This window comes from Lemur catta, chromosome 3 (genome assembly GCF_020740605.2).
Source record: "Lemur catta isolate mLemCat1 chromosome 3, mLemCat1.pri, whole genome shotgun sequence".
Taxonomy (NCBI): Eukaryota; Metazoa; Chordata; class Mammalia; order Primates; family Lemuridae; genus Lemur; species Lemur catta.
This window is the reverse complement of record NC_059130.1, coordinates 20,712,842-20,731,405: the sequence shown is the minus strand read 5'-3', so window position 1 is coordinate 20,731,405 and position 18,564 is coordinate 20,712,842. Positions and strand designations below refer to the sequence as shown.

At 33.3% G+C, this 18,564-nt stretch overlaps 1 protein-coding gene across 1 annotated transcript in view; it reads right to left on the bottom strand.

The window, feature by feature from the left end:
- The window catches only part of MAN1A2 (mannosidase alpha class 1A member 2), a 172,951-nt gene that overhangs the window by 110,575 nt on the left and 43,812 nt on the right, over window positions 1–18,564 (bottom strand). The window contains exons 4-5 of the mRNA XM_045546919.1: window positions 11,439–11,557; window positions 5,301–5,381 (exon numbers count right to left, since the gene is read on the bottom strand). Of these exons, the coding sequence (XP_045402875.1) occupies window positions 5,301–5,381; window positions 11,439–11,557 (200 nt within the window). The remainder of the gene's footprint in view (window positions 1–5,300; window positions 5,382–11,438; window positions 11,558–18,564) is intronic.

Genomic DNA, 18,564 nt, shown 5'->3' with positions numbered 1-18,564 from the left:
GGACTATTCTCCTAAGGTCACTGAAAGAGGTGCCTTTCTTGATAAAACCTTTAGGATTTAGATTTCCCTAGGAAGATGGAACACCCACTCTTGAGCCTCTCATCTTTCCATTTGACTCAAAACTTCCTCCCCAGAAAAATGTCTTAAAAAAACCTCCTGAGTTGCCCCACTCATTAACTGCCAATTCTCCAACACTGAAATGGGGTAACCAGGCACATCTGAGAAGGCATTTTCATATAAGAGATATATAGAGTCAGGAGATAATCCCCTTCATATACTACTCTGTGAAAAGAGGAATAAACAAGTTTCTTAAAAAAAAAACAAAACAGAAGAAAGAAGAAGAAATAACTTGAACAGTACTATATCTACCACAAAAATTGAATGCATACTTTTAAAACTTGAGAAGAAAAAATACAAAACTCCAAACCCAAGTCGTTTTATTGGGGAATTCTATCAAAAAGTTAAAGAAGAAATAATATCAATTATACCCAAACTTCTCCAGAAGAAAAAGAAAACATTTTCCAGCTCATTTTATGAGCTCAAGCATTACTTTCAAGCAAAACACACACATACACATAAAGGTGTTAAAACTATAGATCAATATCTCACATGAACATAGATGCAAAAAATTCTCAACAATATATTACCAAGTCAAATCCAGCAGTATATAAAAAAAGATAATACAGCATGATAAAGTAGGTGTCTTCCCAAGAATGCAAAGGTGGTTTGACATTCAAAAATCAACCAATATAATTCACTACATGAACAGACTAAAGAAGAAACATATTATATAATCACCTTATGGCAAGCCACAAAAACATATGACAACATCAAAAGTCCATTCATGACAGAAACTCTCCGCAAACTACAAATAGAAAGGAACTTCCCTCAAGAGGATAAAGAGCATCTACAAAAAAACTTATAGCTAACACTATGCTTAATGGTGAAAATCTGAAGTGCTTTTCCCTTAAGATCAGAAACCAGGCAAGAATGTCCACTCTCCTCGTTCCTATTCAGCTTTGTAGTGCAAGTCCTAGGCAATGCAGTAGGGCAAGAAAAAGAAATAAAAGAACTACACAAATAAAACTGTTCTCTATACAGAAAAATAAAATTCATCTCTATTTACTAATGATACAGTTGTTTACAAAGAAAATCCCAAAGAATTTATTAAAATCTATTGAAAAGCTACTAGAATAAATTAATGAAGTTAGGAAAATCTCAGGGTAGAAAGTCAATATAAAAATCAATTACGGCCGGGCGCGGTGGCTCACGCCTGTAATCCTAGCACTCTGGGAGGCTGAGGCGGGTGGATCACTCAAGGTCAGGAGTTCGAGACCAGCCTGAGCAAGAACGAGACCTCGTCTCTATTAAAAATAGAAATAAATTATCTGGCCGACTAAAAATATATATAGAAAAAATTAGCCGGGCATGGTGGCACATGCCTATAGTCCCAGCTACTCGGGAGGCTGAGGCAGTAGGATCGCTTAAGCCCAGGAGTTTGAGGTTGCTGTGAGCTAGGCTGAATGCCACAGCACTCACTCTAGCCCGGGCAACAGAGCAAGACTCTGTCTCAATACAAAACAAAACAAAAACAAAAAAAATCAATTACATATCGCACAAAATGCAAATGTTTTTAATGCTACTGAACTGTATGCTTAAAATGGTAAATTTTATTATATACATTTTACTATAATTTTTTTAAATGATAATATCAGGAAGTTATCTAGAGAGAAACAAAATGTCCTGAGCCAGCTGAGAATTTAAGTCTTTATTAAAAGATTTTTATTTTTTGTTGTTTGTTTTTTGAGATAGGGCCTCACTCTGTTGCCTGGGATAGAGTGCAGTGGAGTTGTCATAGCTCAAACTCCAGGCCTCAAGCGATCCTCCTGCCTCAGCCTCCCAGTGCTAGGATTATCAGACTTATTGAAAATTTTTTTAAAAAATCAATTGGCAATGAACAATTGGAAATGAAAATAAAAAATACAGAACTACCAAAAATGTGAACTAGGTATAAATCTATCAAAATATGTGTTAAGATCTGTATGCTAAAATCTAGAAATATCAATGGAAAAAAGTAAATAAAGACTAAATAAACGGAGACACATACCATTTTCATGGATTAGAACACTTAATATAATTAATATGTCAAGTCTCTCTAAATTTATAATCTCATTCAAAATTCCAGATTACTTGGTAGAAATAAGCAAGCTGATTCTAAAATTTAAACAAAAAGGAAAAGTTAACTAAAATAGCCAAAACAATTTTGAAAAGGAACAAAGTTGGAGGAGTCACACAATCTGAGTTCAAGACTTTCCATAAGCCATAATAATGAACACAATGTGCCAGTGGCAAAAAGACAGGCACATAAATCAAGAGAACAAAACAGAGTGTCCTGTGGTAGACCCACACATATATAATCAACTGATTTTCAACAAAGGTGCAAAATCAAAGAAAGGATAGTGTGGAAAGAAATGAATCTCAATTTATACCTCACAGCATATATACAATTTAACTAAATATAGATTATAGACTTAAAAGTAAAAGTAAAGTAAAACTATAAAACTTGTGGAAGAAAACGTAAGAGATAATCTTTGTGACCTTGGGTTAGGCAAATATTTCTTAAATATAATACCAAAAGCATGAACCATAAAAGATAAAACTGTACTTCTTCAAGATGTAAACAACTTCAGTTCTTCAAAAGATACTAAGTCACTGAAAAGACAAGCCAGACAGAAAGAAAATACTTGCAAACAGATAGGTTGTAAAAGACTCATGCCAAAAATATACAAAGAACTATAAAAATTTAATAAGAAGAAAAAAATTTTTAAATGGGCAGAAGAGCTGAAGACATAATTCACCAAAAAAGATATACAGATGACAAAAGGCACATGAAAACGTACTCAAAATCATTTGTCACCAGGCAAATGCAAAATAAAATCACAATGAGATACTACTACACATCTATTAGAATGGTTAAAAACAATAAACTCACAGTACGGAGAATGGGTCACCATGGGAGGCAAATGATGGAAAAAAGTCTGGCAGTGTATTCCATACATTTACCCTTTGACCCAGAAATTCCTCTCCTATGTATTTACCCAAGAGAAATGAAAATTTATTTTCCCACAGAAATCTATAAGCAAATGCTTATAGCAGATTTATTCATAACCTCCCAAACTGAAAACAACCTCACTAGTAAATGAATAAAATGTGTTACATCTTTATAATGTTATACTCCACAGCAGTAAAAGGAATAAACTACTAATAATACATGGATAAATCTCAAGTGCAGTATTCTAAGTTAAAGAAGCTAGCATTCCTAACTGTACAGACAGAAAACAGATCAATAGTTATGAGGGGCAGGCAGTAGGGAGGAGGGTGATTATAAAATGGTATACAGAAATTTTCTAGGATGATAAAATTCTTCTATATCTTGACTGTGCTGGTATTTACAAGACTATCAAGAATACTGTCAAAACTCATAGAACTACATACAAAAATGGGTGAATTTTATTCTATGTAAATACTGCCTCAATAAACCTAAGAAAAGAATCCTATTAATTAATTTACTATGATTTTATTCCCATGACCTAAGTCAGAGTTTCTCAAAATATACAAAACACCATTTCCGAAATCACCTTTGACAAGCAGTACTTGACAAAAAAATGTGGAATACTGGTCTCCACACTAAACCAACTGAATCAGTCTTGTGAATAGGGCTTGGAATATTCATTTTTAAAAAACACCCTATGTGATTCTAATACACACTGAAGTTTGAAAACCTCCTGGCCAGAGTATAAATCACTTTTTTCTATTCCATTAAGTGTGAACTGAAATGTTCTGACTATAGTAACATAGGTTGGAGATATAACCAAGTTACATAATAAAATTTGACAGTAAAACTACACATTAATAAGATAAATGTTATCTAATATTATATACTAAACACCAGCATCTTCAAACATATTTCTTCTTAAAAAAATAGTGCATGAATAGGCCACTCTTTACACACACAAGGATACAAGGATTGATAAAACAATTAAATATATAAAGTATACAAAGTCATAAAAACCCAGAAAAAAAGGAGAATTTTTGTTTAGTAGTAACACAGACATAGGTAAGGCTTTCTAAGAACCAAAATCTAGAGGCCATAATGGCAGGGAAAAAAAAAATCCTAGAAATGACTACTTCAACATTACCTAAAAAAAGAACAAAACAAAGATGATATAAAAATACATTTTTTCAACACATAAACAAAAGATGAATTTCCTTAAATCTACCAAGAGCTCTTATAAATCAGTTAGACCAACAAGCCAGTTAAAAAATATGGGCAAATAGCCAGGCATGGTAGCTCACACATGTAATACCAGCACTTTGGGAGGCCAAGCAGGGTAGAACCACTTGAGGCCAGGAGTTTGAGACCAGCTTGGGCAACATGACAAAACCCTGTCTCTACAAAAAAAAATTAAAAGATTAGCCTGGTGTGGTGGCACATGCCTATAATCCCAGCTACTTGGGAGGCTGAGGCAGGAGGATCATTTAAGACCAAGAGTTCAAGGTTGCAGTAAACTATGATCACACCACTGCACTCCAGGCTGAGCAACAGAGCAAGACTCTCTCTCTAAAGAAAAAAATATATATGCAGGTGAAGTAGTTCCTCAAAAAATGAAATACAAATGACTTACAACCTCTTCCCTTAGTTTCTTTTACTCCCATTCTTCAACCCCATCCTTTAGCCCTCTGAGAAGTAAAAAGAAATTTCCTACACCCAGTGCCCCATCACCCTAGGTCTCAAGTGTATCCATGTGTATTGTATCAAGATTTCCAGAGAGAAGAATTCAAAGTTCTTATTTTTTATTAATTAGTTATTATTACTTACAGCAATAAACTGCATTTGATTTCTGAGCAGGAAGTTTTAATAATTAATTTTTGGTCTAGGAATATCTATATTAATTCTTCCTATTCATTCTTTAATTTTGGTCTTATTTGGACCTTTGTTTAGACCATGCAATTAATTGCAGTGGCAAAATCCTGGAGAAAATTTATTCTTGCAAAGGAGATGTAGGGTATATAAAGCTATGAAGTGAATTTACATTGTACTGAGATTCTCAAAATGGAAAAATCATTATTCCCAAGGAATAGTTCTGCCTAAAGCATCCAGTTCTTTCATCAAACTTTTAGATTAGGTCAATATTACTTAATTTTGAAAAAGGATATGTTGCTAGGGAAATCTTTCATTTTATTAAATTCCATTCATAACCCCTCCTCCCAAAACAAACATGTTACTTGATTTTGCTCACCTCCTCTCCTGAAAGGTAATATGCTGCAAGTAGGCCTCCAATAAATCGAATGTTGACTTCAAACACAGATACCTCTGAATTCTGTGAAAACATTGAATATACATAATGCTTTACAGTTTTCAAAAATATTTTTAATACTTCATTTGTTCTCACAAACACCCTATAGAAAATGCTTTTCCACTTTCTGCATCCTCGAGTTTTCAAAAATATTTTTAATATTTCATTTGTTTATCACGAACACCCTACAGAAAATGCTTTCCACTTTCTGCACCCTCGTTTCTCATGCAACTGTTATCTCACCTCTGGTTTGTTAACATTACTGAAACTCCTCTGTTACTGTCACAAGCCTCCTAACTGCCAAAACCAATGAGCCATTTTCATGTTCCTTACACAGTTGTGTGAAATTATCAAGAGATTTAACTCTGTTGACATACTGTCCCTTCCTCATGAAAGCCTTTACTTCTTGAATTCTTGAATAGCACTCTCTCTACTGATGGCTCCTTTCCTTCTGTTGTAATCACTACAGCATAATTTTTACTTTTATTTCTCCTCATAAATTTTAAATACTTTTCCAAATATATATAATAACTTAATAACTGTTAAAGGAGGCACCAAAAACATGGTGTAATGATGGACTATTAAATTAATAATGTTAGGAAAACTGGCTCTTAAGTAAGAAATTAATGTGGACAGTCATTTCACATATACATCAAAATGAAATCTAAATTATTTAGAAATAAGTGGAAAACAATAAAGAAGTAGAAAAAAATGTGGCAATATATAAACTTCCTTTAAAAAGCAGGTACTTTTTGTAAGCATAAAATCAATCATTTTGATGACAAATTGATGATAGACTTAGAATTTTCCTTAAATTCAAATTATCTATAAGAAAAAAATCATGAACAAAATTAAAAAGCAAACCGAAGAAAATGTGGCACAAATATAACATTAATAAAATTACTATAAAGAGTTTATATGTTTATATTTAGACACAGATACATATATTGCTAGAAAAATTATAATATATGGAAAGTAGAAGTGGCAGAGAACACGATCAAGGAATCCAGAGAATATATACAATTAACTAATATAAAAATAATATTTATTATTCATTTTTAATAAAAATTAAAAGAAAAAATGCATTACTCTGAAGTTTTTCCAGCATTCACAGGCAGAACACATCATTTGCTAACATGAGTATATTTCTTCATTATAGAACTTTCACAATACACATGATTTTTTGATAACATGACAGTTAACCCACCTCACCTCCGAAAGCAAAGTGCTTAGTATTACTTTATATATTCCCAACATATAACATACTGCAGGGCACATAACAGACATTCAATTAATATGGGGAGGAAGGGAAAGAGGGCAGGGCCTTCACCACTCACCAGAATTGTAACAATAACCTTCTAATCAGTTTCCCAGCTTTCATCCTTACCCTCCTCCCTACACTCCATTCAGTACACTATAATTAGAGTGAGACTTTTAAATCTTATGTCAGTTTAGGTCACTAATCTGTGCAAACTCTTATAATGGCTTCCCATTACATTCAGACTAAAACAAGCCAACATGCTCAAATCCCCTACAACCTCTTGGACATCTCTCCTACTAATAATATCCCTTTAACTCACTTAACTACTAACATATGGGCCTACTTGCTGTCCCCAGAATTGCCAAACTCGAGACTCCTGTGTCAGCCTTTACAACTTGTTATCCCCTTTCTGGATGCCTTCCCTTCACATAGCTAAATGAATCACTCGATTACTTTCTGCAAATCTCTGAACAAATGTCACCTTATAAGAAATTTTTTTTGACCACCCAAAATAGTAATCCTCCATCACTAATACCCCTTCCTTACATTATTTCCCCAATTAACACTTATTACTTATCTGATTATATAGTAATCAGATATATATTTTTATTTGTAAAATTCCTTCACTAGGAAGACAGAAGATGTGAGAAGTTCTAGAGGGCGACAAGGGAGAAATGGAGGAGAGGCATTACTGTTAGGAATAACGACTGAGAATTTTCTAAAATTGATGAAGATGTAAGTCCTCAAATTGATGAAACATTGTGAGTCCTTTAAAGAATAACACATACATAGACACATTACGGTAATGGATTATAGAACAACAAAGTGAAAAAGAAAATATTAAAACAAGGGGAAAAAAGATAGAAGACCTTTTAAAAATTAGATTGATAGTACACTTTTTAATAGCATAAAAGAAGCAGGAAAGACAATGGAACTGTACCTTTAAAAGGCTGAGAGAAAATAATCATCAACCTCTAATTCTATCCTCAGCTATATATATATATATATATATACATATATATATATATATATATATATATATTTAGTAAAGATGAGGTTTCACTTTTGCTTAGGCTGGTCTTGAACTCCTGAGCTCAAGGGATCCTCCCTCCTCGGCCTCCCGGAGTGCTAGGATTACAGGCGTGAGCCACCGCGCCTGGCCAATTCTCAACTATCATATCTAGTAAGAGAGAGCCATATATCCACATGGCTTCCCTTGAGTGTCTGCTCAAAAATGTCAACTTAACCAAGAGTCCTTCAAAAGCCACCCCATGTAAAATAGCAATACCCACCACTACTTACTCCAATCCTACTTACTCTTCTTTATTACTCTCCACAGCACTTATCATCACCTGACATACCATATGTAACTTGGATATTTGTTTATTGTTTTTCTCCTCCACTAGAGTATAAACTCAAGAAAGAAAGAAGACTCTGTTTTGTTCATTACTATATCCACAGAATCTAGAAAACTGTTATAAAGGAAGCACTCAATAAATATATTTATTTAGCTCTTACTTAACTTAGAAGTTTCAAATATAAATTGGGACTAACTAGACAATGATCACACATAGGACAAGGGGGAGGTGAGCTAAGTTAACAGTATTCTAAGGTCCTTATAAGCTACAGAGGAAGGATAAAGACATTGATTAATTTTAAATTCTGATAAGTATATACATTAAAACTTTAAGAATAACTCCAAAATGAATGGAAAGTATAAACATCAAACATGATTTAATCTAAAATAAAGAACGCAAACACAAAATAAAAGCAAGTGAAAAGTACAATAATATGGGTAGCAAAACAAAGATAGAAGACCTAACTCCAAATATATGTTATCACAGCAAATGTTAATATTTTAAACTTAACAGTTAAAATAAAAAGACTTTAAGACTGGGTACAAAAAACAAAGTTCAAATACACAATATTCAATATGCAAAATACACAGCTAAAACATAATGACACAGAAAGGTTGAAAGTAAAGGGATGAAAAATGACTGTGCTGATCATTAAACTATTTCCCTCAGGTTCAAATCTATTCTTCTATACTCTACTTTGGTATACCAGAGTTGGAATTCTACAAATATATTTTATTTACCAGCTGGCTCCCTTTTAGGCCCTACCAATAAGAGGTTCTAAAAAGACAATGCAACACTGGAGGAAGAAGTGACTTATTTCTTCCTGATTAATTCTAGTGTCTGATAGTGTCACACCAGCCAGGATTCTTCACCCTGGCAGTGGCAGCTGGTTCTGGGATATAGATCACCTGTCACACACACATAATCCCCAAAGCAGCCTCACTGTGCCCCTTAGAAATATTAAATACTAGGTGCCCTCTGCTCAGAGGTCTGAATTCCAGCCCTGAGGCAGCCCTTCTAAGAGCTCGTAAGGTACCAGCAACACCTGAGCAGCACTGAGTACTAGTTCTACAGAGCCCAAGCTACTAAATTTTAATGATCCTAATCACTTCCTATTGTTCTCGCAGTCCCATGAGTGGTAGCTGTTTCCTGTTTCTTATATTATTAGTTACTACCTCTGGTGATACCACAATGCTCTCTGTCTTTTTGGTTCCTTATTACTTGGTTAACAATTCTAAACATCAAATCTTCTAGTTAAAGTAAGTGGTATAGTTGTGGTTCCTGAGTGAGCTCTAACTGATACAATGATCTACAAGCGAATTATTAGCCATAATAAAGCTGCTATGTTAATGAATGGGAGTATTTGAGATTGCACAGATGCTAATACTTCCAAATTAATCTGTAAATTAAATGCAATCCTGATCACAATTTCAACATGGTTTTTTCAGAACTCAAAAGAGCAAAAGGCTGAGAATTATGATAATTTCCTCGTAGAACAAGATCAGATATCAAGATTCAGACACAGATATCAAGCTTCTTATAAAAATATGGCACTTAAGACAGTTTGGTATTGATATAGGGATAAAGAAAAACGCCAATGGAAAAGAATAAATTAATATGACTAACATATGACTCATGTGGCATGTAAAAATAGCAGGGAAATAAACAGTGCTAGGATCAATTGATAATTTCCTATTTTACCCTACATACAAAAATCAATTCCATATGGATTAAAAACTAAATGCAAAAGCAAAACTTTAAAACATTTAGAATAAAATATAAGAATACATCTTCATGACCTAAGAGTAGGAATTTCTTAAACAAGATACAAAAAGCACAATCTATAAGGGCTACATAACTACAAAAAAACAGAGAGATATTTCTCAGCTTTCCTTTACAGTTAGGCAGGGCCATATTAGTAAAGTCTACAAGCAAAGATGGGGTGACCAACTCCTGAGACATGTTCTTAAAAAACAGTCACATATCTTTCTTCTGTCTCTTCCTCCTTTCTGTCAAATGGAAGATAGACAGGATGCTTGGATCTCGAGGAACTATCTTGTACCACGGAGATCAAAGATAGACACTAAAGCTGACAGAACAACAAGCAAGAAAAAGGACCTCAGGTCCTTGCTGATCAAGGAGCTACCCAAACTAGCCCTGAATTGCTTATCTCTGTACTTGATGTGCATGAAAGAGACATAAACATCTATCTCGTTTAAGCTATTTTACATTAGGTTTTCTGCCACTCACAGCCAAAGCTAAACTTAACTAATGATAAAAATTGTTCTAAGTCCAAAATGCTAGAGTGATATAAAGGAAACAGTTTTTGTCTAGTTAGTACCAAGGAAAGCATCAGAGAAGAAATAATTATGGATTTAAATCATAATTTAAATAATGAAGAGTTTGCCAGAGAGAAAAGCACATAGAGAAGGAGTGAAAGATACTACAGCCAAAAGGAATAGCAAAAACAAAGATCATGAAAGGTGATAATGAATATAACAAAACAGTCCACACATCTTTTGGGTGAAGACTAGTAACAATGAAAATAACAACAATAATTGCTACCATTTACTAAGCACTTGATATGTACCAGATTATCTCAAATAATTATATTACAATATTACAAAATTACAATGGGATAGCAATTCTATGACAAGTTCAGAAAGAACAAGGAACTTTCCCAAATCACACAGCTAGAATGCAGCTGTGCTGGGCTTCAAACCTAAGCGGTACCTCTTAACAATTATGCAAAAGTGCTGGAAGGATGGGCAGAGGCCTAATGAAAAAGGTTCACTTTTTTTAAAAGAAGCACTTATTATTTATAAAGTAGTTATGGTTTCCTGATTCTTCTAATTCATTGCTTTCTGCCCCCCTAACTATTGCCTTACCACATTCAATACATTACCTCAAATGATAAGTAAAAGGAAGATGGTGAGAAAGGGTGTATATTTTATGCAAAAATTAAATAACAATTGATAATCTCAAAAGAAGAAAGAGGATTTAGGATTTCTTTAAACTGCTAGTAAAATGCTCAAAAATACTATCGTTAGTATCTTGGGCCATTCAAGCTGCTATAACAAAATACCATAAACTGGGAAGCTTATAAACAACAGAAATTTATTTCTCACAGTTCAAGAGGTTGGAAAGTTCAAGATAAAGGCACTAGCAGATTCAGTATCTGGTGAGGGCCCACTTTCTCATTCACAGATGACGCCTTCTCACTGTGTCTGCCCATGATGGAAGGAGCCAGGCAGCTTTCTGGGGCATATTTTATAAGGACACTAATTCCCGTCATAAGTGCTCCATCCTCACCTCCCAGGGCCCCACCTTCTAATACCATCCATTAATGATTAGGTTTCAACATATGAATTTGGGGAGGGCACAAACTTTCAGAAAATAGTAGTTAGGCACTGTATCTTTTCATAGTCAATCTAAGAGATTAATGATCAATCATATACTCACCACACTGAAATCAAGGTTGTCTTCAATCCATCTTTGCCCATCCAGAAATTCAGCATGAAGTCCCATGATATAAAGGGTATCCAAAGCATCTACTATGGTAGCACCCATTTGTGAACTTCCTATATTTGGGAAGAAACAAAAAACTGTCATTAAAGAGATCTCCTTCATATAAGATCTATTTTAATTTTTGCATATATAAAAGTAAACTAAAGTAAGAATATAAAGACCAAAAAGAATACCCAACATTGTTCATTTTTCCACTAGAATAGGTAATATATAGAGTTTAATATATTTTACTAAAGATGGTACATTGATATCTAATAGGAAGATAAAGGAAAACTGAAAGAATAATTCTCCTTAACTTTCTGCCTAGTCAGAATATGAAGTATCTACCTACTTAACTGAGATAGGAAAAAAAAAAGAGAGGGGATGAATTCAAGAAAAGAGGAGGGTTGTTCAAGATGACAAACTAAAGCATAAGACAACCATGCTCTTCTGATCTAAGTTCATAAAAAGGACAAAAAACATATTTAAAAATAATAAATGTATAACAAATATATTTAAAAATAATACATATACAGTAATAAACGTACAACCAGAGTAGAACAGAAACTTGGTAATCTATAACAATCAAAAAGCAGGTAGATCATACTAAAAAAGAAAACCATAAAACAAAATGTAAGTAGAGGAAAAACAAAATAAGATGTGCCTACCTTCAAGAAAGAGATAATCCTGATCTTAAATGTTCCAAGGAGAGAGGGAGGGAGGGAGGGAAGGAGGGATTAATTCAAAGCCAGCCTGATACTAAAACTAAATAATGAAAACACAAGACAAGAAAACTGGCCAATCTTACTAATGAATATAACTGCAAAAATCCTAAGTAAAATAGCAGCAAAACAAATCTAGTAGTTTACTAAAAGAATAAATAACAGCAGATGGATTCTCCCCAACCCCACACATGCAATTATTATTTCTGTCCTCTGAAAATGGAAATCATCCACACAGCTTACTGCTTACATTAACATGGCTTTACTGCAACATTTTCTTCAACAACATGAGTTTACTGTTCCAGGAGACTTGTCCAGAAAGATAAAAGTTGCAAAAATATTTTATTGTTCATTCCAGGAACTTCCTCAAAGACCTATCAAATCTTCAACACAAAATATCAAGTGATGGTTTAATACCTCAAGACTCTGAACTCCTTGCCAAAATCTTCCCCTTACCAATCAATTCTAAACTATTAATATTATATCATGATCTTTACCCAATCACAACCTTGATCTGTACCCCAACTGAAAGATTCATCTTAAACCAGATTTAAAATCTCAATAAATATCTCAACTTTCTCCTTCCCCCTTTGAAAGCCTACTACAGCTCTGGTGAAGCAGTGATCTCCTTACAATGCTAAGCATTAACAGCTCTGTCTTACCAGCAGGGTTTTTGGGTGCGTTTTAGGAGTCAGCATTCAACAGCACTTAGTTCACATTTCCCACCTACTATTCTTTCTTTTCCTTTCTTTCTTCTTCCATCCTCATTTTGCTGGGTAAAAATTTCTTCTGGTGGTTTAAAGCTATACAAATTTGTTCATATGATGGCTATCTTTAACTTATATGCCATTCTCTTGTTCATGTGGTCCTAATAATTTCTTCAACTTATCAATATGTGCATCTTCCCACTAACAAGTACTCCAACACACTCTGATAAAGTCCTTGTTCTTCTCTCTAATTACTTCCCTTCATGTTGATATTATTTAGGATGTTAGTTCTGGGTTATTACATACTTTCCTTGTTCCTTAGCTTTTTTTTTTTTTTTTTTGAGACGAGAGTCTCACTCTGTTGCCCGAGCTAGAGTGCCGTGGCATCAGCCTAGCTCTCAGCAACCTCAAACTCCTGGGCTTAAGCTATCCTACTGCCTCAGCCTCCCAAATAGCTGGGACTACAGGCATGCACCACCATGCCCAGCTAATTTTTTCTATAGTTACTTTTAGTTGGCCCGATAATTTCTTTCTATTTTTTTTAGTAGAGACAGGGTCTTGCTCTTGCTCAGGCTGGTCTCGAACTCCTGAGCTCAAGCGATCCGCCCGCCTCGGCCTCCCAGAGTGCTAGAATTACAGGCGTGGGCCACCATGCCCGGCCATTCCTTAGCTTTTTATTAAGATAAAAACTTTATCAAGTCATTTAATCACCCATATACCCCTAATCTATGAATAATTGCTTGAATATGCATCTTTTTTTATTTTAGTATTTCATCCAAAACATTTATCAAACTTACTTTAAATCCTTGAGAATATTGTTTTTGTTCTTGTTTTAATTTTTGTAGGTACTTATGCTCCTCCGTTATCTAGTTATTTATTTAGTCCTATAAGTGCATATTCCTCTAAAGTATTGACTCACTACTCTGGGATGGAAAAAGACGTGACCCACCTATTCTGTACCAGCCCTGGCTAGTTCCACAAGATGCCATGAGCTAAAATGCTCAAGGAAGAGAAGAACAAAATTGAAATTACTGGCTATCACTATGATTGTTTACCAAGGCAACTCAAGATTTTGACTAGAAAAAATGAAAAGGCCTAATACTACCCTGGTGTCAAAGACGTAGCAAGACATGACATTGCAGAATATATAAAACATCAATAAAAACTTAGCATGAGAACATGGGAATCAACTAAAGCAGTTCTCAGAAAAAAAGTAATAACTTAAAATATTCATATGATTTAACAACAACAATTTCACAATGAATTCAACATTCTACGAAGAAAAAGAATAAACTTAAGCACTAAAATGAAAGAATCAGAAAAGCTAAATGCAGAAACTAATGAATTAGAAATGAAGAAAATCATCAAAATAAATTCAAGAGATGGTTCTATGAAAAGAAATATATAATGAATCTATCACTAACCTAATTTTTTAAAAGTAGACAAGAGAATACAAAAACACAAAATAAGTAACAAAAATGCAATACAGAGAAATTTATAAAAAGCCTATTTATTTCATGCATATTTTCACAATAAATTTAAAAATAAGTGGAATTGATCTTTCTTATAAAATAGGTATTATTTTGACTTATAAAAGAAGAAACAGAAAATCTAAGCATACAGACCAAGAAACAGGAAAACTGAGAAGTTTTCAAAGTGCTAGCCACCATAAAAGTATCATACTCTGAAAATTTCATAGAATGAATTCTACTTTAAGTTTAAAAATAACTCCTATATAAACTTTTACAGAACATAGAAAAAAGCTTAAAATTCTATTTATAAATTCTTTACACCATTGATGAAAAAACCTAACGTACCAAGAAAAATACAATGACATCTGATCTCATTTGTGAACATCACAGAAATATTTAGGAGTGGAATCACTAGGCTGTACAGTAAGTTTATGTAAATTTAACTTTATAAAAAACTGAAAAACTGCTTTCCAGAGTGTCATTTTATACACCCAATAGCAATATTTGAGAGATACAGTTGCTGTACCATCCTTGTCAATATTTGGTATTATTGGTCTTCCAAATTTTAGTCATTTTAATGGCTGTGTAGAGATACTGCATTGTGGTTTGAATTTCACTTTCTCTGATTACTAATGTGCTCACTTGCTACTTACATACCTTTTTTGGTGGGAAATTCTTTATATATTCTGGATACATCCTTATGTATGCATTGTAAACATTTTTTTCCAAGTCTATGGTTTGCCTTTTCATTTTCTTGATGTCTTTTGGAAAGCAGAAGTTTTTAATTTTCATTAAGTTCAATTTATCAATGTTTTTCTTTTATACTTGACACCTGTTATATTCTAAAAAATCCTTGTTTACCTCAAGATCACAAAGATTTTCTCAAAGATTTTCTACTAGAAGTTTCATATTTTTAGCTTTTATGTTTATTTAGATCTGTGATCAATTTCAAGTTAATTTTTGTATACAATGTTGAAGGAAAAGTCAAGAAGGTTCATTCCAGATGGATGTGCAGTTCTATTTCTATTCTTTTCCACTGATCTCTACATTTATTTTTATGCTGAAACCATACTGTCCTCAACTGTAGCTTTACAGTAAATCTTAAAATCAGGTAGTATAAATCCTTCAACTTTGTTCTTTTTTAAAAGTTATTTTGTGGCTTGTTGCGGTGGCTCACACCTGTAACTCCAGTGCTTTAGGAGGCCAAGGTGGGAGGATTGCTTGGGGCCAGAGTTCAAGACCAGCCTGGGCAACACAGTAAGACCCCATCACTATAAAAAATAAGAAAAAAATTAGCTGGGCACAGTGGGGCATGCCCATAGTCCCAACTTCTCAGGAGGCTGAGGTGGGGGATCCCTTGAGGCCAGGAGTTTCAGGCTGCAGTGAGCTATGATCATACTACTGCACTTCAGCCTGGGTAACAGAGCTAGACCCTGTCTCAAAAAAATAAATAAATAAATAAATAATTCAGGGTTGGCAAACTTTTTTGGTAAAGGGCCAGATAGTAAATATTTTAGGCTTTGCAGGCCATATGGTCTCTCATCTCAACTACTGAACTACGTTGTTGTAGCATGAAAGAAACCATAGATAATACATAAACAAATAGTTGTACCTGTGTTCCAATAAAATTTTATTTATAGAGACTGGAATTCTCTTTAACTCTGTTGTTTTATAATTATTTAGAATAATAACTTAAAATATTTAAAAATTATGTTTATCTCTGTTGTTTTGAAATTCTCTTGACTCCATGGATGCAGAACCTGCAGATGCATAGGGCAGACTATATAAAAAGAGGGATGCATGGTTGGCTTAACATTTGGAAACTGGTTCATGTAACTCAAGATATTAAGAGAATAATAGAAAATTCATATGATCATCTAAGTAGATGCAGAAAAACCATTTAACATTCAACATCCATCTGTGATAAAAACTCTCAGTACACTAGAAAGGAAATTTTTTTGCTTGATAAAGAGAATTTCAAAATACCATCACGAAACAAACAAAACTTTTTTTAAAAAAAACCCACATACTTAATGTTGAAAGACCAGATGCTTTCCCCTAAGTTTTCAAACTAGGCAAGGATGTTTGCTCTCTCCCTTCTATGTATAGTGTACTGGAGGTCCTAGCCAGTTTGCCAAGGCAAGAAAAAACGAATAAAGATTAGAAATGAAGAAGTAAAACTGTCTTTACTTTTTTAAGTATATGATTGTCCATGAAGAGAATTCTAAAGATTCTGCCAAAGAAACAAAAAAAGTACTAGAATGAATAAACAAATTTAGTAAGGTCACAGGATACAAATTCATTATCCAAAATCAACTATATTTCTATATATTAGCAATAAAATTATAAATACAATTTTTTAAATGTAATTTGAAATAGCAACAAAAAATATGAACTATATGTGGATGAACCTGACAAAGTATGTGTAGAACCTATACACTGAAAACTTTTTAAATCATTATCAAGATAAACTTAAGAGGATGTAAATAAATGGAGAGAAATACCATCTCCGCAGGTTCTATATCCACAGAGTCAAACCACAGATCAAAAATATTTAAGGAAAAAATTAAAAAATAACAATACAAGAATTTAAAATAACACAAATTTAAAAACACAGTATAACAACTCTTTACATAGTACTTACGTGGTATTAGGTATTGCAAGTAATCTAAAGTTGATGAAAAGTGTATGGGAGAAAATGCTTAAGTTATATGCAAGTATTATGCCATTTTATATAAGGAACTTGAGCATCTGCAGATTGTAGTATTCTCAGGGTTCCTGAAATCAACCCCCATGGATACTGATGGACAACTATATTACCAAATGAGATTTACTAAGATTTGATTGCTGAATTAGATTTATTATGTCTATGTTGCTGAATTAGATTTACTATGATTTGATCAAATATTTTCAAATCTGTTTTATGTCTATTGGTCTGTAGTTTTCTTTTCTTGTAATACCTTTTCTTGATTTTGGTATTAGGACTTTAGTGATGCTACCAAGAACACATATAACAATCCTAAATGTGTAAACACCTAACAAGAGTACCTCAAAATACATGGAGCAAAAGCTGACTGAACTAAAAAAAGTAGGAGACAAATCCAAAATGAGAGTTAGGACTTCAACAGCCCTCTCTCAGTAACTGACAGAACTAAAGAGATAACCAATTAGGACAATCCTATTAATCAATGAGATCTAACTGACATCAACAGAACATTCTACACAATGACAGCAGAATACACATACATACATTCTTTCCAAGAACAAGTGGAAAATCCACCAAGACAGACCATATACTGGGTCATAAAACAATGTAAAAGAACTGAAATCATATGAAGTACATTCTCTGATAATAATGGAATTAAAACTAGAAATCGGTAACAGTAGGGTAAAAACAAATCTCTAAACACTCAAAAATTAAACAACTTACTCAAGAGAAATTTTTAAACATACTGAATTGAATGAAAATTAAAATAAATCAAAATCTCTGGGATACAACTAAAGCAGCACTTAGCAGGAAATTTATAGTACTAAATATATACATTAGAAAAAAAATCAATAATCTAGGTTTCTATTTCAAGGAACTAGAAAAGAGCAAAACCAACCCAAATCATGCAAAAGGAAGAAAATAATAAGGAGCAGAAATCAAAGAAATAAAAACATAAAATATTAAAAAGATCTTTGAAACTAAAAGCTGCATCTGTGCAAAGATCAATAAAATTAATAAATGTCTAGTAGGATTGGACAAAGAAAAAGAGAGAAAATATAAAATAATAAAATTAGGAATGAAAGGGGATTATTTATACAGCTACCACAGACATCCAAATGACAAGGCAATTCTCCAAACAACTCTGCCCATATAAAATCAATAACTTAGATGAAATAGACCAATTCCTCAAAAACCACAAACTATCAAAACTCACCCAAGATGAAACAAATAAACTGAATGGTCCTTACTACTAGAAAGATTGAATTTGTAACTTAAAAACCTTCAAGGAAAAAAAAAATTTCCATGCAGATGGTTTCACCAGTGAAACATACAAAATATTTAAGGAAAAAATAAACTTGTCCTAAACAATCTCTTCCAGAAGAACAAAGAGCAGAGAACACTTCCCAATTCATTTTATGCAACCAGCATTATTACCCTCATACCCAAATGAGACAAAGATAGTAAAAGAAA